General features: G+C 37.8%; 1 protein-coding gene across 1 annotated transcript in view; it reads left to right on the plus strand.

The window, feature by feature from the left end:
• The window catches only part of pcdh15a (protocadherin-related 15a), a 151,006-nt gene that overhangs the window by 48,247 nt on the left and 76,823 nt on the right, over window positions 1-25,936 (plus strand). Inside the window, exons 4-13 of the mRNA XM_056761185.1 lie at window positions 5,220-5,380; window positions 7,046-7,201; window positions 9,189-9,308; window positions 9,436-9,546; window positions 11,141-11,311; window positions 15,411-15,519; window positions 15,695-15,807; window positions 18,338-18,544; window positions 19,166-19,300; window positions 22,582-22,731. Coding sequence (XP_056617163.1) covers window positions 5,220-5,380; window positions 7,046-7,201; window positions 9,189-9,308; window positions 9,436-9,546; window positions 11,141-11,311; window positions 15,411-15,519; window positions 15,695-15,807; window positions 18,338-18,544; window positions 19,166-19,300; window positions 22,582-22,731 — 1,433 coding nt within the window. The remainder of the gene's footprint in view (window positions 1-5,219; window positions 5,381-7,045; window positions 7,202-9,188; window positions 9,309-9,435; window positions 9,547-11,140; window positions 11,312-15,410; window positions 15,520-15,694; window positions 15,808-18,337; window positions 18,545-19,165; window positions 19,301-22,581; window positions 22,732-25,936) is intronic.

The following is a 25,936-nucleotide window of genomic DNA, read 5'->3' on the forward strand; positions in this document are numbered from 1 at the left end:
GTTTGTGTTTCACATTAATCAATGGCGCACCAATATTTCACATAGTTTTAGTCTATTTTACGAGTTTTACGGCTGCATCAAGTCCATATAACTATTTGCGGACTCACGGACGTGGAATTTAAATATGTCATCTTGCGGTTCTGCATGTCTCTGAAACATCTCTGAAAGTTTATTTCTCTAGCATTTCAAAGCTATCGTCAAAAACACACTAAAACTCAAGCGTCTTCCTGACAGTCATTTTTGTAGACAAATTTTATCCAAAATTTATCAAAACATATTAAGTCGCTTTGGATAAAAATCTAAATGCAAACATACCACTATTGTATATTAAAATGAAAAACACAGAACTAAGTTAAAAAATTATATGGCCCTAATTTCTCCATCTTTATGTAACATAAAGCTCGCATATTTTTATTTCAACGTTTTTCTACTTGTGCTAAAAAAAATTGGCCTGTGCTGGAAACCTTGAAACCTTTGTACCACCAGTGCTATCATGAGCAAAAAAGTTTTACATGTAACGTAAAGCCCTGTCCACCTATTACTTAGCATACCTGACCACAGTTTGAGACATCGTTGAGATTTCTTTCGATCAGATGTCTTGAGATGATTCTAATTCAGACACTTTTTACCCAGCATGCATTCAAACTACATTTAATCATGCATACCCTGGGAATCAAACCTGTAACCTGTATAGCAAGCTATGAACGTCAGTGTAATTTTTACTTAATTATTTTTCGTCTAATCTTTCTAGCAAAAGTTTCCATTAGCTAACATTTTGATCTCATTGCCCGTCCTGAGGAAACATTTGATATATTAAATTTGAGGATTTTTTATCCCTGTGAGTGTTCTCTGGTGCCATTTGAATATGATCTCATTTTCTTTGATTGAGTTGTATGTGATCGCTACAGTTTTCCTGAATGATTGAACGCTAAATCCAGTTAGTCGACCCCGCTCCGTAATGATTTTGTGACAGTGCAACTCTTCCAAAAAGGCAGATGAAGAACAAAGATTTTCATCGATAGAGTAACGTGACGTCCTGGGATTTTCACATCAAATTCGTTTTCTCCCCCAATCGATTCTGCTGGATTCATATCCTTCCTGCAGTTCTAACCCACACAACCGAACACGCGTGCTTCGGGCGTTCTTTAATAGAGCTCAGCCTCACGAGGCAATCTAAACACAATACAACCGCACACACCCAGCAGCAGGATGACAGCTCATTTCTAAATTCAAATAAGCATCCCGTTCTTTCAGTTTAAATTGGACCTGCTTTCCTTGTCAAGCAACAACAATGTCCCATCAAGGATATTCTCCTTTTAAAACTGATTGGCAGAGCACCAACTTCACTGGCTGGCGCAACAGTCGAGTTGGCAGAACATAATCATAACTAGGCTTTAGGTTTTCAGGAGATAATGTGAGTGATGCTTGTCCATGCCACAAACAATGCTAAAGCGTTCTAGATGGTTGCCAGGGCATTGTGATGCGGTTGCCAAGGAGTCCTGAGCTTAGATGGTTACTTGATGTAGTAATTATTGTTTGAAGGTACGGTTCATCCCACAATTCTTTCATCATTCGCCCATCCTCGTGTCAGGCCAACCCTGTGTGACGTTTCTCAAAATATCTTATTTCGTGTTCCACAGGAGAAAGAGTCATATGCAGGTTTTAAAGCACATGAGGGTGAATTATTATTTTTGGGTGAACTACCCTTGAGGCGGGTTCGATTCTTTAAACAACATAATGATGTCATCCATTAGACGGGTGGTTGTTAGGAAGTGAAGAGCTATAGAGCAAAAGTTTCCACCTGGTTATAGGTGTGAAAAGGTTTTGAAAATCTTTCCAGGATTTGGTGTAATGTGTGTGTGTGTGTGTACATGGAGAGCACATTTGTCCCTGGAGTGTCTGCAGTGCCTGGTGCAAGTTCCCTCTTAATAGCATTTGATTTTCTCCAGTGTGCAGTGAAGATGTGATTCAGAGAAGCCATTTCCCTCTTGTGCACCCATTTGATGTATGTTTGCATCTAGCGTATGTGTGTTTTTACTTTAGAACTGCACCGAGTTAAAGAAATAGTTCACAAAAAAAATGATGCATCATTATAAAGAAAAAAGGGAAACATTGTGCCAATGCCACAAGAGTGAATAAATAATGGGTGAATTTTCATTTTGTGCTTTTTGAAAGTAATCCCACATACTGGCCAGACAGATCTGAAAGATGTATATGAATCTGTCATGTGACGGGCAGCAAGCATGTGACCTCTGCTCGCCCCCACTCACAGAAGTGAGATGCTGTTTGCTCTTAGACTCTGTCTGGTTGTCTTCGCGTGTACCTGATTTCACAGAGATATGTTTCTGCACTGCTCACATGCCAGCGGTTCTTTCCCACAAGCTGTGGATTTTCTTTGGTGTAATATTGATGTCAAACAGCAGGGCCCCTGAGGTTGTGTCTTTCCGCCCATGTGGGCGGTTTATTATTATATCCTAGTTTCTCAGGGAACCGGCTTGGACTGCTCATTTAAAAATCTTCTTTTTAAATGTGAAGCGTGTGATGTGTAAACCAATAGCTTCACAAAACATAATGGCAAGATTTTCCAAATAGGTTAACACTTTCCTCCTGTCGCCCCTTCCATCATCTTTCAACCTACAGCAGTCATAGCCATGTAATTGGCCAAGTCAAGAAAATGCTACACAAGCTGGCAGTGAGAAACTAAGAGTTTAATGGAATATATAAAGTGCTGAGTGTTTTGAAGATGGAAAGGAGCTCTGAGGAAAGAGTCTCAGAGGCTCTGAAATAACAGTGAAGATTATTGTTTGGGCAAGGGGCGATTCTTGGGGTTTAGGCCTTAGGGGGTTTTGCTCTTTACTTGAATCTGAGATGTGGCTCTGAGGAATTTCTTGTCCAAAGTTCAAATCATGCTTGACTGACATTTTTTCTTAATAAAGTCTGTTTGTCGGTAGATGTGTATCAGTAATGAAGGTGTGTCAGGGAGGTAGAGAGCAAGCTGAGCGATGCAGATTAGGATCGCTGGTCCTGATGTTGCTTTTGAACGGCGGGTCTCAACTTGCTTTGCTTCAGAATGAGTGGCCAAATAGTTTGATGGACAACAGCAAACAAAAATGTCGTGAAAATCAAATGATTAATTCGCAATTTATTGCACACAGAATAAAAGCTAGTTTTTCAGGGCTCAAGACTAACATTTGAGACGAATCAACTTTGAACATGAACTTTCACTACACAGAAATATATTATGTTATAATATATATATTATGTAATTATACATTAATGTAAACACAAACATTTACTATGGATGAATAAACTTTGAACATGAACATAAACTAATTAGAAATATTTTATGTAATAATATATATATTTTATATAATTATATATTATGTTAACACATATTTGGTATATATTAGCCCAACAAAATGCTAAATTATTACTATGACTAGTTGAAAATGGACTTTTAGAAATGTACCTGTTTCATGGTAACTTTTGTCTAACTCCTTACTGTAAATTGTATTTTCTGGAATTTGTAGTATTGTTATCCTTTTCAAATTAATAAATTAATCCTTCTCAGTTTACATTTCTTAAAGGAATAGTTCACCCCAAAATAATCCCCATTGACTTGACCATAGCAATTTTTATTCCTTCAATGCAAAGTCAATTGTGACCATTTTTTTGGGTGAACTATTTCTTTAATGACTTTTTACTTACAATTTCCTTGACAATTAAAAAATCTTACACAGGAAAATAGTTTTTTATTATATTCATTACATATCATTTATATTTTATGTGTGTTAGGGAGCTCATATCAAGTCATTTAAACTGCACACCCGATCACAAATAAAGCAAGTTACTTTATCACATTCTCTGTTTTCTGCATTCATTGCTTTATATCAAAATGTTGGAATAAAGGTACTTTTTGTAGTTAATAGACTTCAAGTATGTTTTAGCATCGATGCTTTGACAGATTCACAGAAATGTGCTTGTAAACAGAAGTGAAGAGTTTTGCTTGTGTTATGTAAGCATTTTAATACACTCTTCACTCTTATCATTGGCAATAATGGCACTGTTGGTGTACATGTAAACAAAGCCATTGTTTTTGCCCCGCTGTACAGACAGCAAAACGGGATCAGAACAGACATGTGACTCATTTTGGGTCACGACCCACTAGTTGAAAAGCAGAGCTTTGGGTACACGGATTACAGCAACTACATCATCTGTGCCTTGGGCTGCTGATGAATGAAGGATAATATTAAATGCAACTACGGTTTTTGAACAAAATGATGAAAGTGAAATGACCTTGTTGTTTTCTCCAACAAATGTGCTGAGAAATCTCTAATGTCAGATTATTAGGTGGATGAAGATGACAGATGAGAGATGAAACCCTTTAAATAAGGTCCAGAGATGCTTGTGGTTTGAGCATTGTGGGATATCAGGGAGGATTTATTATTTTGTGTTTTAATGCAGGCCTGAAATAATTTGTAACACAGTGAAGCATCAAATGAAGTGTAATTATCTTTGTGGAGAGGAGAGAACTCAGCCAACCATACATTAACACATCCTGATATTATGACCTTTACATTCTAACACCAACAGCCTCTCATCCACAGATGTTTACAGTCTGAGAGAGGGGCGATAAAGAATCACTACAACTAAGTCTTTTATAATTTATACATATAGAAAATGATTATGCTTTTTATTATTCTTACTATAATGTGACGTCAGCTTGAGGCAGCTGATTTCCCATCATGCATCTTAAAAGCCTTTGCTGTCAAATCCGCTGTTATTTTGTCTGTGCGATACAAAATCTGTTGTTTTGTTCCCATTCACACACTGTTTATAGCGACCGGTCTGTCAAGCTCCAACAAGGACAAAAGAAAAGCGTAAAATCGCTCAATATGACTCATGCACTATATCGTCCTCTGACGCAATGCCATAGCTTATTTAACAACCTACATTTGAAGTCATTATTCAGTCTCAAATCATTCAAGCGACCCAATACGTGAAATCAAATTATCATCTTTTGGTTCTTTAATATTTTTATAATAACCTTTTTATTAAAGCAATAAGGTTCTCGGGCCTTGCTATATTGCAAATATAGTCACGGTTGAAGGGGTCGCAATGCCCTTTACCCATGGTTACGTTCACAATAACTACACATTATTTATTCATGAGAAAAACATTCAGAACTGTGCGTGTGTGTGTGTCTCTCTATCTTTCAGGCACAGTTCTTGTGGAAAACATGCAGATCAACGGTCGAGCACAAGATCCAGATAGAACCATCTCCTTGACGCTTCTAGATAACTATGATTACTGGGTTATCCTTGACCCCGCGTTGCAGCGACTGTATCTCAACAGCACTGGACGAGTGCTGGACAGAGACGTGAGTAAACACACCCATGCACGTGCACGCATCTAGACACTGTCAAATATGACACGTTGCAGCTGCTGTCCTTTGGCTGACACAGAGGGGAAAGCCTTATGTATGTGTGGCAGTCTGCCTGAAGTCTGTGAGTCAAACAGAAGCTTGAACAATGAAGTTTAGCGTGAACAGCAGCATGTTAAATCCTCACAGCCGCTCTGCTTTATAACTGCACTAGACTATATTAACTCTGTCAACGGTAATCTGATTCACAGAACATCAGCTAATGGGAGTGTTTGTTGAGAGTGTGCTTGAACTTTATAAAGACGTAAAATGGAGTTTTAACTTTATAGAGATGTTTTATGGAGATTTGTTTATAACAGAGTTACTGTTAATTCACTTGGTTTGATAGTGCAGGTCAATTTAACAGCAGTTGTACTGTATCATAAATCTTATCATACTACTTGCTGAAACGAAATATAGTTTGTCATTAAATGTTGGCATGTTATTAAATGGTTTCAATCCATGTTCATTGAGCATTATTTGAAAATACATAAACTGCATGTGTTTTTAAATATCCAATGAGTGATTTTTTGGGGGAGATCTAGTGATAGAAATTATGTTTTATTAACAAAGTTGGGGAGGAGCACAGGCAGATAATCAACCCTGTTTGCTTTCTATAACCAATATAACCATCCTATCAGCTCTGGAGAAAATCCCTACAAATAGACAAGCCGCCATCATCTCTACAGTTGATTATTGGAGAAAACCTTCTAGCTCCTCTTTGGGCGGCTTTGTAGGATTCTGACACTTCACTCAACAGCTCGACTGTTTGTTCTGTGCAAAGCACTTGAGTCCAAACACCATTATTTATCCAAGCGACCGAGCGCAGCCCTGACACTGATCTCCTTTGTTTTGTTTTATTGTCACATATCATGGGGCGTTCTGAGTAGTGATATTGATGGTCACAGTGGGCGGTCCAGTGCTCGATGCCCTAATGTTATTGGTGCGCTGCCAACAAGCCATAGTTTAGCACGTTTGATCATAAATGTCTTATTTTATGCTTCGTGTATAGATTATGCATTTGTGATATCTAAAATCCCTGCTTGGGGGATTTGTTTCATTTTGATGTATTTTGTATGAGTTGTAATTTGTCTATATTAAAGAGCACATAACTAGACATTTTTAAGGTCCTACTTTGGTTTCTTGAGTGTCCAACAACAAGTTTATGTACGAAGACGTTGTAAAAACACTATTATTTTGTAATAATATGCAGTTGTTCTTATCTGTCTAATTCTCTCCTTTCAGATAGCCTAGTCTGATTGGTCATAAGGTCTAGTCTTCTGTGATTTGTCTACTGCGAATGAGGCTCACGAGCTACAGTGTTTGTGGGAGAAGAGTGAAGTTTTCGAGAGCAGTCCTAGCAAAACGTAGGCGGGTAACAGTATATGTATTGACATAAATCCACGCCGGATCGCGAATCGGACTAGGGACGACTCGTTTACGTGATTCAAAGTCGACTCCCTTTTTTCCAAGCCAATAACTTTGTTATTCATTCACCTTCGGATATTCAACTTGTCAGACTGCTCACTTTCAAACACGGCAACATTACACGCCGCAAGAAATGTCATTTTCATGATCTCATGTTATGTACTCTTTAAATAAATGAACTGTTTTTTCTTTCAGCCACCCAGTTCTATCACCACCATCGTGGTTCAGGTCCAGTGCACCAATGAACTGGTGGGCACAGTTATTCTGCATGAAGTACGGATAGTTGTAAGGGACAGAAATGACAACACGCCTGTTTTCCAGCAACCTCGGTACTACGTAGCGGTTAATGAGGTGAGACGTGTGCAGCGTCCTGATCTTTTATCCACCGATACATTTGTCTCTCTCTTTCTCTTTTCTCTCTGATTCAATTATAATTTAATGTTACCTTATTCTTCTTAAGTTTCTGCAGTATTTTTCACGCATACTGGGCAAATATTCTATGTGCATTCAAAAGATGGCTAATGCCACTAGACACTTTTGTTAAAGTTTGTGAAATGGCCCGAAAGAGAGAGGCTGGCACATGTAGAGTCATTGTATAGTCCGTAGCCGTAACGCCATCAGTTATTCAGATGTGAAAACATCCCCTCTTGGAATCAGCTCAAATTTACACTTAACATTACACGTACGTACACACACACACACACACGGTTGACCCTGCTCTCCTCAAGTACATCTACCATGACTATTTTTAACTCTAATGGCTTTCATTTATTTTGAATATGTTGGAATATTTTCGTGGACATCTACGTGTTGGGGATGTGTAAAACCTCGGTTTCTTTATGGTTGTCAATCTTTCGTCTCCCCTTGAAGTCAAATATGCAGTCGTACTTTTCTCCTGCCCTCCGTCTGTACATGCAAAATGAGAAAATATATAGTAAAATCAGGGGACAGACGAAGGAGAGTTTCGGGTGCTATTTGCATATGTGGGTGGACGTGATCCAGTGACTGTGAACTGCTTTACATTTAAAAGTGCTGTGACGGGTTTTAGGTTTTCTGGGTGTTCTTAAGTATGTGTTTTTTTGGAAAAGCTCCAGACGCAGTGCAGAGTGATACTGTATGTGTGGGAAGAAGATGATGCTAACTTGTGTTTTTGGTATTGACTGTTTTTCTTTATGTTCGGTATGTTTAGGAACAATACATAGCATTATATAGCAGTTGTACAATGAATAGCGCCTTACAAGCCCCAAGTGAGCCGAAGACTAGGTGGCAGAGAAAAACGTCCTAAGATATTTATGTAGACGAGAAATACAACTCGGAGGAAACTAAGACTCAGCTGGGGTCTGTGTTTTTACCTGCGGGCTTATCTGTAAATAGATTATGCCACAATAATAGACTGAGTTATAAAAAGGAATGCAAGGGCACGTCGGTTTCAATGAACAAACTGCACAGAAATCGCCTAAAAATGGCAAAAAAAAGTAGGTGAAGAGTTTTTGTGACATTACTTAAATAAATTTAGTAAAGAAATGATTTACAGACTAAGCAGAAATCTATGATTTCGTGATGCTTTAGATCTTTAAAATATATAATTCATGTCTTTAAGGATAAAATAATTTACGTCCTTATTCGCAAAGGGTTTTGCATACATAAAAGCCAGCCAATCAGATAGAAGCTTTAAATGGAGACTTATAGGTTTTCAGTTTTGTTAAATTGAGCATGAGAAGATCTGTAAATATGCATTATGTGTGATGATAAAGACAACACGAGGAATACATTTGCCTTCGTAAAAAGACACAAAAATATTTCCTAGGTTTAAGGCCATTTGAGTGATAACTTTCAAAATATTTTATAGAGGTCATGTTGAATATTTATTGGTGTTATTCTGGTTGTCAGGGGTGCTTACGTTATCTTTACATGTAGGTCTAGTAACACAGACAGAAGACGTCAGGTCAGGCAGTGGTAAAACCTTGTAAGAAACAAGAAAGAGGAGATAATCATTAATGTTGCAGACTAGGTTTAATGTATTATTGATGAGCTTCATTTTTGAAAAAAAAAACTCAGATTCAGATGAAATGTCACCGCAATTGTAGAATGACCTAAATCTGTATTTTTAATATTCCTGCCTATTTATCTGTGTGCGAGCATATGCTTGATTCTCTCCTTGCTCTTTTTCTCTTTATATTTCTTTATTTTTACTCCGTCTAGTCTTCCAAGATAAAGTATAAAAACACACACACACATCTGCAGTATGTGGACGTTGGCGGGTCACATCTGAGGCTTGTCAGAGTGTGTTGTAACACAAACATGTAGCGGGTGTGATGTATGTTTCATGTCTCTCCAGCTCACTCCAGCCGGTACCACCATCTTCACCGGCTTCTCTGGAAACAACGGAGCCACAGACATCGACGACGGGCCAAATGGACAGATTGAATACGGCATTCAGTACAACCCAAATGACCCGGTACTTCATCACAACTCCTTTCCTGCTAACTGTCATTAATTCTTCATTTAAAGCCACGACTGCACAGATGGAAATCGAATGAACTTTCCAACCGTAATATTTCATTTCAAATTGTTCTCTTTCTCAGATCTCTAACCGGACTGTGCGGGTCGCTGGGACTCTATCTGGTAACATTGTTTTGACAGAGAGACTGAACTACGAGGAGAGGACACGCTATCTAATTATAGTCCAGGCCAATGTAAGATTATTAAAACATACTCTGCACTGTACCATTTGATGTTTTTATAGTGTGTATGATGAACTTTAAAGAAGTGTTCCATGCTCTATACAGTACAGCATGCAAATATCCTTTCTAAAAAAGTATCATTTCAACACAAAATAATACATTTTCTCAAGACTTCAGTAACATTCAACACAAGATTCAGACAATTTCTAAAAATGCAGTGGAGCGGCTAAAGCTTATGACTTAAGGTCGGCGGTTCAATGCCTCCGGGCTATAAGATGTGGGTGTCTACATAAAGTATTATCTACGCTTTTCTTTAGGTTATAGAATAACCCTGGTATTTTTGGACAGTCGTCATTGAGGTTGCCCGTTTGCACAATGCACGTTTTTAAAATTCCAGACACTTCCCTCTATCAGTCTCTGAATAACCAGCATCCTGATTCACTTCCAAACGCATCCCTCCAGCTTCACATGAGCTGAATGCACAATCAGCTGTAAAGCCGTAGAGAAGAGAATCTCTGTGAGGTGGCCGGACCCCAGAGGCCAGAGGAGCCAACCGCTCCAATAAATGCTTTAATTCAGGCCTCCTCCAAAACAATGCAATCATTTCATGATGTTTAAAACACAGCGATTGTTTTTTCTACCGAGTTTGTTGTGTCTGTAGGTTTTTCTAAAACCTCATTGGAGGTGATGCAGGACTTCCTGTCTATGCTAACTTCTGTTCATCGCAACGGAAATACACTGCAGAAAAAATATAGATTTCAGTGTCTATTGAGCTTCAACAAAAGTAAAACTCAGAAGTGATATAAAGTCATCCAATAGTGAAAGACTGACATACAGTAGGATAAAAATATTTATGCTAGATGGTGGTCTAGTGGGTTAAACCACTGACTGGTAAATCAAAGGTTGCTGGTTCGATCCCAGCAGCCACCACCAGTGTGTCCTTGAGCAAGACACTTTACTCCATGTTGCTCCAGGGGGATTGTCCCTGTAATAAGTGCACTGTAAGTCGCTTTGGATAAAAGCGTCTGCCAAATGACTAAATGTAAATGTAAATGTAAACTAGATTATGATATATATTAGATTATATTGAATTTACATAACACAAATATTACTGTTGTATAGTAAATATCAACCTGTTTTCTTTGCAGTATTTGAAGTCTGAAATTTATAGAGCATCTTTTTGTTATTTTGACCTGTTTCTCCAGTTTTCATGTTCTGCGAATAAACGCAAATAGAAATGATATTTTTATTGAAATTTGGGAGAACTGTTTTTAGTATTTCAAAGAAAGAAACAAAAATGATAATTTTACCTAAACAGACATACCTATAAATAATATATTCAGGAAAACTTGAAAATCATTTTGAAATGGTCTCTTAATATTTCCTGCGGTTGTATATATCATTAATCTTATTTACATATAATGTATTATTTATTTGTTATTGACTTTTTTTATTTGGAATAGATTTTTAATTCAAAGTGAGATAGAGTTTGATGAAATATTGTTTTAATATTCTCATTTGTCTCTCTGAATGCAGATCTGTGAACTCTATCCATGCTGTATATGAAGGTCTGTAACTATGGTAACATGGCTGCTTTTTATCCCAGGACCGGGCTCCGTTTCCAGGAAGTCGTCGCACGGCAACCACCACACTAACCCTGGATGTTTTGGATGGAGACGATCTGGGTCCCATATTTCTCCCATGTCTTCTGGTCAACAACACTCAGGACTGCAACCCCATCACATACCGCGTGGTCATTCCAGAGCTCACAGACCCGGTAAGACCTCACAACCTGTGAAACACTGCTGTAGATGTTTTTAAAAGCTGAAAACTGGGTCATGATTGCCAAAGTGAATAAGATTTGAAATTTGGCTGATCATCTGTCTGGTCTGTCTACGGTAGATGAAGATCTGTGAACTCTATGCAAGCTGTATATGAAGGTCTGTAACTAGACTAGCTTCAAGATGTTGTTAGAGATTGCAGTTTGCCACGAGCTATGGTCATATGAGGTTTGGGGGTTGCTGGAGGATAAAAATCTCAGATCTCTTAACCTGAGCTGAAATATTTCATGTGAGCAGAACAGAGTGACCTGAGGATGTGGGCAGCTGAGGAGAGATGAACATATCTGCAGGAGTCCTGTGAACTGATGGAGATTAATATACCAAACACTGAAAATCTGAGTCACGATGATTCAGCAAAACCAGCTTTTTTATATATTGAATGTATACAAAGTTTACTAACCATCTGATGTATTGCGTATAACATATCATGAGGTTTCTCTAAAGCTCTAATCTGATGGGCTGGTTTTATGCAATTTCCGGATGGAGTGCACCGGTCTTTGTTGTGATCGCAAGAATGGAGCTTTTAAGAAATAACCAGATGCTGTACTGCAAGCGTTAACAAGGTTCAGGGCTTCGAGTCTTTGAAAGATATTCAGAGTTTTGTACGAGCCAAGTAAACACGAGATCCTCTTTCATATCCAATTTCAGATTAACCATACCAGTAACTCATAAAATGATGGAGACGAGCTCTCAAACCGGGCGTGTTTCCAGACACTCGCTGTAGTCGAGTACATTTTTGGCGGGAGAGCTGAGACAGGTGTCTTTATAACAGTACAGTAGTGTAGCGATTCTAGTGAGCTAGATCGCACAACCTAGTGTTCAGAACTGGCCTGTTAGATGGGGAACTGTGGCGTGTAAATCGACAATAATTGTGTGAGCGTGTTTGCGTCTTCGCCAGATTTGCATAAATCATATAGGGAATCCCAAAACATGCGATACACTTTTATTGAATTCAGTCTTCAGTGTTTATTTGTGCCATTGTGGTGTTTTTTAGACCCATACTGTGTCAAATGTCATCTCCTACCATATTTTCCATCACATTCGCCGCCCTATTGACCCGCGCTTGGCCAAAGACGTGACAGAGAAGACAGAGACAGAAAGGGTGAGAAATGCGGGATTTAGATGAGAAAAACAGGTGGATGATAAAAGTTGGCCGGCGCGGACGGACGAATGAGATCGGGGACAGAGACGAAGCAGGACAGGACTGGGTCCGCAGGGTTCATTGCCCATCAAAGACAGGACGAGAGGCTTTGATGAAATCAGGCCCCAGTTGAGGTGAGCGGGGAGTGGGAGACCTCTAAGGAGGCGGATCTTTCTGAAACTCAACCGCACGTACACAGAGAGGGAGTCCAGCACTGCCACGGCTGATCTGCGCTCAGGGGGGACTTAGACGTTTTGTAATTTATGCTAAAAAAAAAAAAATCGCCACATACGCAACGTTCCCAAGGGCCCCCGCTTCGGCACCGAATAAATGTGCAGCAGATTTTCATCCTCTCCATCGGTTGACTTGCCCTCTTTGTGTTTTGTTTACTGCGGTTTTATCTCTATGTGTTCTTGTAGTTTAATTGGTAAGGTGTTGCATTAAGTGCAAAGGTTATGAGTTTGATTCCCAGGATACACACATGCTGATAAAAGGTACTGCAGGTATGAATCTCTTTTAGAAATTCTGCTTTGATTAGGATGTTTTTTAGGATAATTTTGATCTTAAAATCCTTTTTCCAATCCCAAGTTAATATGTAGAGAACTGGTTGACTTTCCACATTGTATCAGTATGATGTCATGAGAAGGAAATGACAGGTAACCCTTTTGGAAATACAACCAGACATTGTTTCAAAATAAGAGACATTTGCGCATTATAATAATTCTGGAAGACCATGTAGAGCATGTGGCATTGTGGGATTCTGTCCAGAAAAGCCTTTTCTGTCATATAATATAAGGTGCATACAACATACCGCAGGAATAGTAGTAATATATTAAGGCAATAGGTTATTGTTAGCATGTCACGTTTGGCTTATAAGTTACTATATTGGGTAACATTGTGACCTTATTGTGAACAAAGGCATTATCAATGCATTATTCATGTTTTTTCAAAGGAGATTTAAGAAAAAAGGATGCTTTTTTTAGTGTAGTATATATTGTTCAGTAAACAGTACATTAGGCAGAATGCCTATGAAGTATTTATAATAAATTGGTATACTTATTGTGAATATAATTTTTTATGAAAAATGCATATTATTTCACATACTGTTTAAAAAAGAAAGCACTATTTTTTGAGCACGTATTTATAATCAAGTATTAATAATCAGTAGAAAATGTTACTTATCCTGCTGTTTTAAAATAATAGGCAGTATTCAGTATGTACTTCCCAGTATGCCGTCAGCAGGAAACAATGGTAATTATTTAGTATGTTAGGTTATAGGTTATAACCTTTTTAATGCATATTGTTTTACGTGCTATTTGAAATAGTAGGCAGTACTCTGTGTGCACTGCAATATGCAGAATGCACTGTCAATTATTTAGTATGGTAGGTAATAGGTTATTGTAAACAATGCCTTTATCCATGCATAGTGCATACTGTTTCACATGCTGCTGAAACATAAAAGGCAGTATTCAGTGTCGAGTATTATGTAGGCAAGAGGTTATAGCCTTTTCTCATGCATACTGTTTAACATGCTATTTAAAATAGTATGCAGCACTGCAGTATGTACCGTCCATTATTTAGCATGATCGGTAATAGGTTATTGTGAAAAATGGCACTTATGAATGCATAACCTGTTTAAATATAGTAGGCAGTGTTCACTGTGTACTTGCCATTATGCAGTAAGCAGGAAACAATGTCAAGTATTACGTATGGTAATAGGTTATAGCCTTTATCAATGCATACTGTTTCACATGCTATTGAAAAACAGTAGACAGTATTTAATCTGTAGTGCACTATACAGTAAGCAGCATGCAATGTCAAGTATTAAGATGTATACAAAGTCTTTATCAATACATTCTGTTTTACTTGCTATATAAAAATAGTAGGCAGTATTCAGTGTGAACTGCAGTAAGCAGGAAACAATTTTGAGTATTGCTAATAAGGTAGTATGGTGCATAATGCATGGTGTCTCATTTACATCACTTTTTTTAAATGAAGCAATATTTAGTGTATACACCCCAGTATGCAGTAAACTAGTATTGAATTCCAGAAACGTTATTGCATCATCATCTCTCGCTCTCTCCCTCTCTGTCTCATTCCCTTTTGGCAGTAGTAGCATTGTAAAGGAATAGTGCTAATTAATGAGAGCGCATATTTCACAATTAAAGCTCGGGTTTGGTTCAAGAGTCTTTTTCTTGTCTCCAGGCACAGATTAATCGTCCTAATGCCTGCTGGAGGGGGGGATTATGGGTAGTTAAAGACATCTCAGGTGGGCAGGAATTCTGATTTACTTCCTTATTTAACATCGAGCGTCTGTATTTACACTTCCATTTTAATGAAGCTCCAGTCCCAAATGAGCCGTTTCTTATTATCATATCCGTTAGACCCTGTTTGTGCGGGTGACTTGCACACACATCTGTAAAGCACAAAGTGTAGCTTTTAATACAGTCAAGTGTCTGAAGAGTTTCGCTGTTAGCCCTGAGGAAGCTTCATGCTTGCTCTTTCATAGTTGAAGAGGCTTAAAGGACTTTTCTGTCTCAGATGTTTCTCCTAAAGTGCTCGGAGAGGTATAAAAATAGATGCAGTTGAGACAAATGGTGACATGCACTTAGCTGTTAAATGAATGTGGGTAGCGTTTCCGTGATCACTTGGCTATGAATGTTCATCAAATATTCATTTTCTTACTGAGATCCTCATAGTTCATGATGAAATCGTGGTAATGATACAGATTTGATGTTGAGACTATCAAATTCTAAAGGATGCGCAGTGGACGTTGCGAGAGTGTTTAGTCAGGGGGAAAAAACAAGAAAAGCAGTAGAATTTTGCAAAAGATTTAATTTCAGACAATTCGCATTGTTCTCACTTGGGTGTCATTGGTCCTATTTCTGTTTCAGACCAAGCTGAACCCTCTGAATGTGACTCCTCCAATTCGTGCCGTAGACCAGGATAGAAACATCCAGCCGCCCTCGGACAGACCCGGCATTCTGTTCTTCATACTGGTTGGTATGTATTTCAAACAGGATATTGTGCATGTTCCGGTTAGAGGAAGACAGACCGATGGATACGGACACATCTGCCCTCCTAACTAATGTTTCCAAACATGTTGAAATTGATTGAAAGAGTTCAGTGAACCAGTAAATTTGGCTTCATTCACAGATTTGATCGTACTGTGTTTCAGGTCAACCACCCGCTTACCCAGAATTCTTTTCACTCAACAAGAGCACAGCTGAGCTACGCCTGCTGAAACCCGTGGACAGAGAGCTGTATCAACGCTTCACTCTCACCATTAAGGTCATTTTAGCTTCATCATTTTTTATAGGCTACACAGTTCATTAAATCTCTCAACGATCATCAATATTGAAGCTCTGAAGATTTCAGCGTTTAATGTCCTGGACGCTCTTTCTGCTTGATTTTACTCATAGGGATTTTGTTTTAAGGAAAAAGTATTTCTCAAAGTACGTGATTCAATGATAAACTTTCAAAGAGTAGTTTGCTACAGTGTGCTCACCAGACCATATTACAGTCGCAAGTTTTGCAAAATTGCAGCTTAAGCTGTTGTGGTGTTCATTCACATTGTTTACGGATTATTATGCAGAGTGATCAGATGCATTTTAAATAATGGTGAAAAAAGCATCTCCACAGATGTCTGTCCCATATAGAGAACCTGTGGTCAGTCCTCAACAAGTGAGTGGATAAGCAGAAGCCCACAAATTGTGAAAAACTCAGAGCACTAATAAGGCAAGAAAGGTTCGCCATCAGTCAGGATTTGGCCCAGAAGCTAATATCCAGCATGCCAGAGCCAATTCCAGAGGTTATGAAAAACCAGGTCCAACACTGTAAATATCGTCTCTTTGCATATTTAGTTTTTTTGCCAATCAATGCATTTAAAACCTTAGAATGTGCTAACTTAAGATATCCAGTATATCGTAGAAACAATAATCAATAATCCACAAATACAGAAGCAGCTAACGCTGTGAAACACAAAATTTATGTCACCACCAATACTTTTGGCCTCAACTGTACAACGCATGTTTATTCGTTACGTCGCTATCATCTCAGAAATTAAAATTCTTTTTTAGCATTTTTAATTCGATGTGTCAAACAGTTGATCATTTTCTAGTCCAAACATTATATTGTATAATTAATAAAAACAGGTCACATTTGGTGATATAACTTCTAGTACACTTGTCACATTGAAGTAAGAATTGAAGGACATTGAGTTGTGGAATACAGTATATATATATATATATATATTCTTGCCATGTGCCTTGTGTTTTTAAGTTAATATTTTGTCAATATTTGCTCTAGCTAACCACATAATGTATACAATATATTGCAGAACTAGCAAAAGGACAGAAGTATGGTACTTTGAACACATTGCACTGTTTTTTAAGCACAAACTGTTCCCATGTTGATAACCGTGAAGTTGAGAAATAAGTCTGTAGAAAAAAATACTGCTGGTATCCATCCGTGATGATGAACAGATCAGTTATATTAAAGAAAGATAAGATTCAGTCGCTTTATTTATGACTTTTTCATAATCAAAAAGTAATAAAGCAATCTGTAAGAGTAAGAGTTCTTGTGGGTGTTGAGATGAAGGTGATGAATTAATATTCCAGAGCTCAGTTTTAGCACTTGCCTTCCCATCATGCATCGGTGTCATGCCTCATGTGTAGAAATAAAAAAACAATAAATGCAAATGCAAAAAATAAGGTAGAAATGTAAAGCTGTATTAAGTTTGTAGGCTGTCCGTGTAGGCAGTAGACTGCGGGGCAGCACACAGGGGTTTGGAACACAGCTTCGGTGTATTTAATTACGTTAAACATATAATTGAATTGAGCTGGAAAAGAGACACAGAAAGTAAGAGACAGATATTGAAACGAGGAAGAGGGAGTGTGAAATTATTCTGCTCTGCCACACATTTGGGTGAAACAACAGTGTAACAGCAGGAGCGATTTAAATGTTTCCTCTGTGAAACCATGCATGACTGTGTTTGGTGTTATGATTTTCTCATTTCATAATAACAAAGAACGATATTCTATTCTAGGATCCCTTCAAGCTTGCTGAAATTCTACACCACATAAGAAACAGAATATAGCCGCTGTCAAGCTTGTCAGATGAACACTCTGTATGTGTGTTTCAGATAGTGAAGTGGTTATTTAATCGCACACACTTCTCTTTAATAAACAAGGGATGAATTTTGGACGCCGCTTTCACAACCGGACTGTAATTATAAATGAGTGAAGTTGAATTTAAATCCTTTGAAATTAGAAAATTAATTTGAGCCTCGAAGAAAAATTCTCACTTGGTAGACTGCACTTCCCCTTCGTATCTGAAGCAAAAAGAGGAAAAAAATGGATATAAAACTACTTCACACAGTGTTTAAAGACTTCATACAATATTTGAAAATGTGGTTTGTTAATTGCATCATTGTATTATAAAAAATAACAAATGATACCCAAGTAAACCCCACAAATCACACAAATGTAAATTGGAATAATTAAAAACTATTATTTTATGTAAATGTAAATTAAGCTTTATTTTAGAGTCTTCAAAGTAGTTGCACTTTGCACAGAATTTGCTTAAATGTTCTCTTTCCATTTTTCGTTCTTTCTTTCTTTACTCTGAGAATATGTAAGACGTTCATGGTGCTGGGCTCTTTTAAAAATAAAAGCGCTTTTTTTGTTTTTATAATGGATACATTTTATTAGGTACTATGACTTTTATTTTGGACAATTATTGTGATTCATGAATCATTTTATAACTGCAATCATCAGTAGATACATTTCTTTAATTTCCTTTTTCAAAAAAAATTACACAGGCTGAACAGGACAACGGTCACCCTCTCCCGGCATTTGCAACCCTGGTCATCGAAATCCTGGATGAGAACAACCAGGCGCCGTATTTTCAACAGTCATCTTACCAAGGCTTCATCAGCGAGTCAGCAGCCGTTGGCACCACCATCTCAAGGAGCGCCAACCTCACGGGCCCGCTGGGCATTATAGTGCTGGACAATGACATAGAGGAGGTGAGAACTACTTCTGAACCGAACCAAAAGGATGTTAGGATAATAAATGCTGTTTCTATCCAGTCTTGGGGATCTTGATTTATTTAAAGTCACAGATGGATTCAGTCTTACCGTGTGTTTTGCATTGTAGCTGCTGCCAGGGGCCACACCAGTAGGTACCAGAGTGATGTGAAGAGTGGACACTTTTCTTTCCTGCTTGTTTCCCAAGCAAATAGTGTTAGGAGAGGGAAAATCTCTCTATTTTATCGGATGAAAATCTTTCTTTCTCTATATTTTTGTCCATCTCTTTCTGTGACTGTGATGAAGCAGTCAAATAAATAGCAGATCTCTTTGATTGATAGATAAACTAATGCGAGTGTTTAGCAAATATAGTGCCTGTGTTGACATCAAGGATAAAAAATAAAGACAAAACTCCTACTGCAGTTCTGCTGGTTTAGAAATATGCTAATTTTCACCAGATTTATATTGCTTCATCACAGAACAGGTTTTTCTGCTGTATACAGGCTCTTGCGTGTCAAACTTGTGTTACTCTATGTGCACATGGATTGCGTGTTGAGTGATGATTTTGTTGACGGCGTGTTATATGCGGTGACCTTTCTAATCTGTGTTTCTTTAATGAAGACCAAAGATCCACAGCTGCTGATTACAATGAAAGATTACACCTCTACCTTCACCATCACAACTTCTGGCATCACACGCTATCTCACCCTGCTGAAACCAGTGGACAGAGAGAAACAAACCAACTACACCTTTACGGTAGGAGACACACAAACATATGCCTGTATGCTTTCCTGAAGTAGACGCACTTACATTTACACAAATGAAGAGTTACTGTTGACTTCTTTTGCTTCTAGATTGAGCCAATTTTAATTGCTATTAGAATAACCCATTCCACATTTATAAAGGGTTTGTTGAGTTTTTTGTGTTTCTCATTATTCTCAATGGTGATTCTCATAATGGTAATTATTTAACATACTTTACAAAAACTAAGACGGAAGATGTGCTCAATTGAGATAAAAAATAATGCTGCAAAATATCTTAATTATCCTGACGACATATACAGTATAAATTGTATACATATATATTTGAACACATATATGAATATATGACTCTGAAAAGCAAATTAGCACATTATCGTTTCTTTTCTTTCCGAATGTTTTCATTAATACTGAATTTAAAACTTGTACTTGTAACTTTTGTTTTGGTTAAAAATAAACAAAATTTGTGTTTTTGAGAAAGTACATAAAATACATGTGTTTCCTTGTAATAACTGCTGTGATCATCTTTGTCTCCATTTTCAATGAACTTGTCTATATTGGCCTGTTGGTTCTTGTCACATGACCTGCGGTGTGCTTGTGCCTTTCTGAAAAGTTTAGATTTTTACATCTCGATGCGGCGCCGACGCTCATGAAGAAAAGACCACGTCGCCCCTTATTTTCACGCGGCTGTCACGCGTCTACATTTAAAATAACGAATATGCATGCGGAAAAGACACAAAATGTGAATTGTGCCTAAATTTGTTCTGTTCCAACACAAAGGAAGATATTTGGAAGAATGATAGCCATTTTAGGTTCTGGGAAATCATTCACTGGAACAACTTGATGATGAGAAAATGATGACATATTTGAAAGATTTGGGTAAACTGTTCCTTTAAGCCGTTAAGGACTTTTTACTGTGAAAAATGTCAGTGTGACATAATTTTGTTCCAAAAAGCACAGCTTGGTCTGTGAGATTAATATTCCGTTTTAGACGCGAGGTCTCAGCATGAGCACCATGTTCAACAAAGCAAACCCATTTCAGCGATGCCGTTCTGTGTGTCAAGAGCCTCTTCAGGACTCCTCCATTGATCACATCTATTGATCTGAGATTTGGGCTCAAGTCCCTATGATCTTTCTACAATCCCTGATCTCATAGGAGCGGTTATATAGTCAGCTGGATCACAGGACGAACATCACAGCCACTCGTTTCGACCCTTGCCTCGACTGAGAGATCGTGTTCGATTTGATTTTTTGACATGGGTCGCCCATGTGGGGTACATAATGATTCAATGGTGCCATAAAATCTCCATTATAATACTAATTTGTTTTTGCTTTCCAGTCAAAACCCCCTCCCTCTGTTTTGAAATGTGCTACTTTTGATGGTTACATCCTCAGGTGTTGCGTTTGCTTGGGCATATAGCCATGATGGCATCATTTCAGGATACATTGCCGGTGCTACGTATAAGATCGTGATGATTCGGATCCATATAATCAGCTTTAATCCATTTGAATGGCTTAACAATGGCTCGCTTATCAGCACTAAACAGAAACTCAATCACATTTAGTGCGTTTTTTGTTTACAAGAACACGACAAGAAATGAGCACAGTTATTGGTGTCTATTGTAATAGTGGAAGGCGACTCCTGTGTCTTGGTATGAAAGGTCTGTTTTTGTGAAGTAAATACGGAGCTTTTTCTTTGCGATTTCACATGCGTTCTGTCTCAGAGGTACGGCTGGACAGGTGATCTCCTGACAGGCCACAGTTTGAATTCCCACCACGATTCTCCTGTCTCCTCTTACTGACATCTCTTTATCCATCCCTCATCCTCTGATCCTTTCTCTCCCGTTCACCGCAACCCGCTGGAAATAAAGGCTGTGTTCAGAATAGGATATTTACTCCTAGTGTTTTGCGGTGTATCATTTATTTCTGCTAATGTATTTTAGGAGATGCATTTGAGCATCCAAGAATCCCATGAGTAAAGAAAGAGCAAATAATAAGCAATAGATTTTCTCTTTGGGAGCTTCTAATAAGGGAACAGTTTTTATGCTCGCACGCTTTATTGTTTGTTCTATTTATTTTGATAATTGGCTATTCAGGATCCATTTAAGGCCACGGGAGAAACCTGAGCAAATCGCCATCTCAATGACAGAAACGAGGCTGAATATTAGAAAGTGTTTTGTGGTGAAAGTTTTATTAAAGAAAAACCCAAGGTTTTCGATCACTGAGAGATCTGATGACGCTGCAATATGTGCTGTCATGGACTTTCAAAATCGCTTTATTCTGTCTTTTCAATCTTTTTATTGCTTTACAATAATATCCCTGAAGCGCTCTATTGAGTGTGTGCTGCTTTGAAGCTCTTTATTCCTACATGGTTTTTTAAAGCAATCCAGAGCGGACACGGAGCTCAATGAGATCACATTGTGGAGGAGAGGATATGTTCTTCCTAAAGAGATAGCTCCCTATGTAGTAGACATCAAGACACCATAAAGATTTCCAAGCTTCGGCAACCAAACAGTCCTTTTTGATATCAGAGCATTCTCAGGATGTACCTGCACACATCCGGTCCAGGGTTCATGGATGGTTACAGGCCCGGTGCTTTTCTCCGGCACGCTGGTGCTTTGATCTACATTTACATTCAGGGTTCTCTAGGGAAGAGGCTCATGGTAATGGAAGCTGAGGAACGACGCCGTAACCCGCGGCTGCTAGCTCAGCACTTTGAGTGCCTTTGAAAGGAACACAGTGGGGATCTCCGGACAAATGTTTGTTGCGGCTGAACAATGGAGATGTTTATCTGATACATTTGTAAGCTGTCCTGTAATGCAGAGAATAAGTCGCTCACATGAGATACGTAGGGAAGGCTTTATTTTAAAGCAATAAGACACAAGGGACCTAAATTGGTTGTTTTACGGTAGGTAGAGGAAGCTGTGCTAAAACCCTGTACCTCACAATCTTCTGTGGCTTATTGCTTTTCAAAAACGATGAAACACAATAGGTGCGTATACATCTTTTACTATGAACTTTGTATGAATGAGAATAGGTGAATATCCGAATTTCAATGAACCAGGCTGCATTTACATTTTACCAAGCTGAGAAATATGTTTTCCAAAATCAGGTTTAAGATATTCAGAGTTTTATTTGAAATGTCACATAAGTTAGTAAAACATAAGCTTTATTGTTTAAAATGTTTTTCCCCATTTAGGAGATAGAAACGGTACCTGGATGAAAGCTGTCTTACTGTGATGTGTAATGCTGTTGAAATGATTTTATTGCTTTTTCAAGCTGTTGGCGACTGACGGTGTTCAGCAGAGCCGACCCGTGACTTTGGACATCCTGGTCATCGATGCGAATGATAACACACCCACTTTTGCTCAGGTGTCCTACAGCGTGGAGGTCTTCACTAATATGTTGCCCGGAGAGACCGTCCTACAGGTGAGCACACGTGATGTTCTGCTGATACTCTTTCACGCTGCAGAGAAAAAATCCTCTCCTCGCCCGCTAAGAACTATTTATGAATCATTTATTCGTAGTGAATTGTTTCTCGAGAGCTATAAATGCAACGTGCGGCGTGTGAAGGCTGCTCAGAAATGTTTGTTTCATTAATAAATGAAGATCTGCTTGGTTTACCCCTTTGGGATTCAACGGTGCCTGGAAGTCTCTCGGTTGAGTCCGTCTTTCAGATGAAGAAAATTAATGCGTTTATTAAAAAAAAACTTGATTACAGTGTCTCGTACCTCTCTCTTTGTTTTGTCTGTAAAGACACGTTTTGACTTGCTAGTTAGCCTGTTTGAATGACTAGGAAATGAATAATACGATTTTTGATGAATTAATCACCTTTAGACACTATATCACAGAAAGAATGGGAATATCATTATAGCCAAAGAACAGGCCAAAAGTGCATCTTCACCCTTTATTTAAGCGTATTATTAAATGAATTAAACATTTTGTGTGTGTCTTGTGTAGTTGTGCTTGGACTGTAGACTGAATCTCAGCATTGAGAAGAATTTAAAAGAGGCTCGGCAAAAAAGTGCACATTACACATGCACAAAGCTTACTGAGTCAAGACCCAGGAGAAAGACTGTTACAGTCAAGAGAGGATCAACAAAATATGAATATATGTGCAAAATATATATAAAACTTTACTTGATGTATCCTTCCTCCTGTGAGCTTTTTTTTCTATGCATTATTTTGCATATTAGAATAAATGTATGTGTTTTGTAATGTACATCTATTTAGATGGCATACTGGAAACCGTAGGGTCAATATAGGGATAGTTCACCCAAAAATAAAAATCATGTCATCAGTTATTCAGCCCCAGACTCATCTGTGCAACACGGACGTAGATATTTTGAGAAATGTCTCTGTGACTTTGTGTCCATTCAATGGAAGTCAATAGGGGCCAGTGTTGTTGGTTACCAACATTCTTCAAAGTATCTACATTTGTGTTCGGCAGAAAGAAAGAAAGTCATACAGGCTCAGAATAACATAAAGGTGAGGAAATGATGAAATCGTTTTCAGTTTGAAACCAATTATTTTGCAAATATCCATTTTGGAAGTCACATTTGGCCACCACGGTTCATTCTCAGTTCAGGTGTAAAACAAAGAACAAAGTTCAATGCTACAGTAATGGATCGTAGACAAAAAGTGGAGCAAAATGATCTAAAGTGAATATAATGTGTGCGTGACTTTCCCTCAGGCTGTGGCGTGTTCTCCCTCAGTAATACTCTGCTTGTTTGCTTTATCTGTGCACTCCGCTATGCTCTGCTCTCAGTCAATGTTTATCTGGTACCCTCATGTCCGGGTCAGAATTCAAAGCAGAATCAGTCGTATAAAGGCCTTTAGTTTCTCTTTAAATAACAAGCCACTCGGATCCTCCAGAAATGAGGTCGGAGGTGAATGCCGGGTGACTTGGGCCACTTGCCGATGTTTTATGATGCATTTTCGCAGCCCTGGATTGCGTGCGTGTGCGCGTACGTGTTTTTCCTGCCTCAGCACTCGACAGCTGAAAGCGGCTCAATGCATCAGGACACAGATCATTATTCTGGAGAGCTTAGGTAGAGTTTTCTCACTAACGTGAGATGCGGGTGGTGTTTTCTTATTAGTAAGACATGAAATAATTACCCTCAGGGTGTATTTATTGCCCCTGGTGACTATTCTGAGGAAAGGAATTAACATACACGTCTTTTGCTTTAAGAGATGATAATGTTGGAAGCTAAGTGGATATATCTCGGTGCATTTCTTTGAACCAAAATCGTTAGTCTTCGATCGATAGGTTTGTTTTCAGGAATTTCACCTGAATAATCATATTAGGTTGCTGTTAAAGCTCATTAATAGTAAAGGTTGAATCTGCATTTTAATTAGGATAAATGGATTTGCTGTTATGGACGCTTTAAAAGAATGAATATTGAGTTTGAAGAAAGTAAAGTTTGGAACTAACACCTCTGTGCGTATTAAGAGAAAATTATATGGATTTCACCAAGGAAACTAACAAAAATGCCACGGTATCCTTTTCGTCATTGTCCTATGAAACCTTGTATATCCAAATTAGCGTTTTTTTTCGGGAAATGGACAAAACACTTTAATTTTAAATGATTAAATACTGTGTTGACAAAGCTGACAAACACTCTTTAATACTTGCTCGCAAATAAGATACCATGATAATATTGCTATCAGTAATGTATAATAATAGTAATAATAACCATAATTGTGACAGTCCTAGTGAATAACAATACAGTACCGTGATATTGCATCTGATACCTTCAGTTTACCGTTTCTGTTTTTACAACATGAATATGTGTAACTTTTTCTGATTTGTTTACAATTATATCCAACTATGTACAAACAACACAATATTTGTATTGCAGTGAAATTATACACACTTGTTATTTAAACAATTACAGCGCAGAATAACAATATTATGTTATAGAATAACAAATATACGTTTTAGAAAGCTTATAGTATTAGTATATATTGATTTTCTTTATTTCTCTCATGACAAACAACATTTGTATTGCAAAAGCGCTTCACTCTGGACCAGGGGTATTCAATTAAAGTTGCAAGAGGTCTGGTCTTTATTTTTTCTATGTTTTTTTTTTTATTTAATAAATGTATCCCAGTTGGATAAAATGTATAAAATATATGATCTTTTATTAGACCTATTATTTTATAATTTTATATATTTATGTATAGGCTCTGTGGCTTTAGGGGGATTGCCCTCATAATAAAAGTCTGATAATTCATATTTGTAAATAAAAAAAACTACTGACAACATGCAAACAGCAAATGTAATGTAACAATTAAAATGCTATATAACAATAAAAATCATAAACAGAAAACAAAGTTACTTACTAAATTAGCCTTTCCATGTCATTTTCACCTTTTCAATTTCAAACCAGAACTGCTTCTATCTTTAAATTATTTCTCAATTAAAAAGTTGTTCATTACAAAATGTGAACCTGCTTGTGAAAACCCAGCAAATGTCCTTAATAAAATCATCCTACAGAATATTCTTTGAAAATATAACAATATCTTCAATATTGACTGAATAATTCCAAAATCTTTGTGAAATTAATGCTTGAAATTAATCTTTAATGCTTGTTGTCTAATAATCATTTTGATTAGGAGACTTTAGCCTGGG

The sequence above is a fragment of the Triplophysa dalaica genome, chromosome 11 (genome assembly GCF_015846415.1).
Source record: "Triplophysa dalaica isolate WHDGS20190420 chromosome 11, ASM1584641v1, whole genome shotgun sequence".
In the NCBI taxonomy this organism is placed as follows: Eukaryota; Metazoa; Chordata; class Actinopteri; order Cypriniformes; family Nemacheilidae; genus Triplophysa; species Triplophysa dalaica.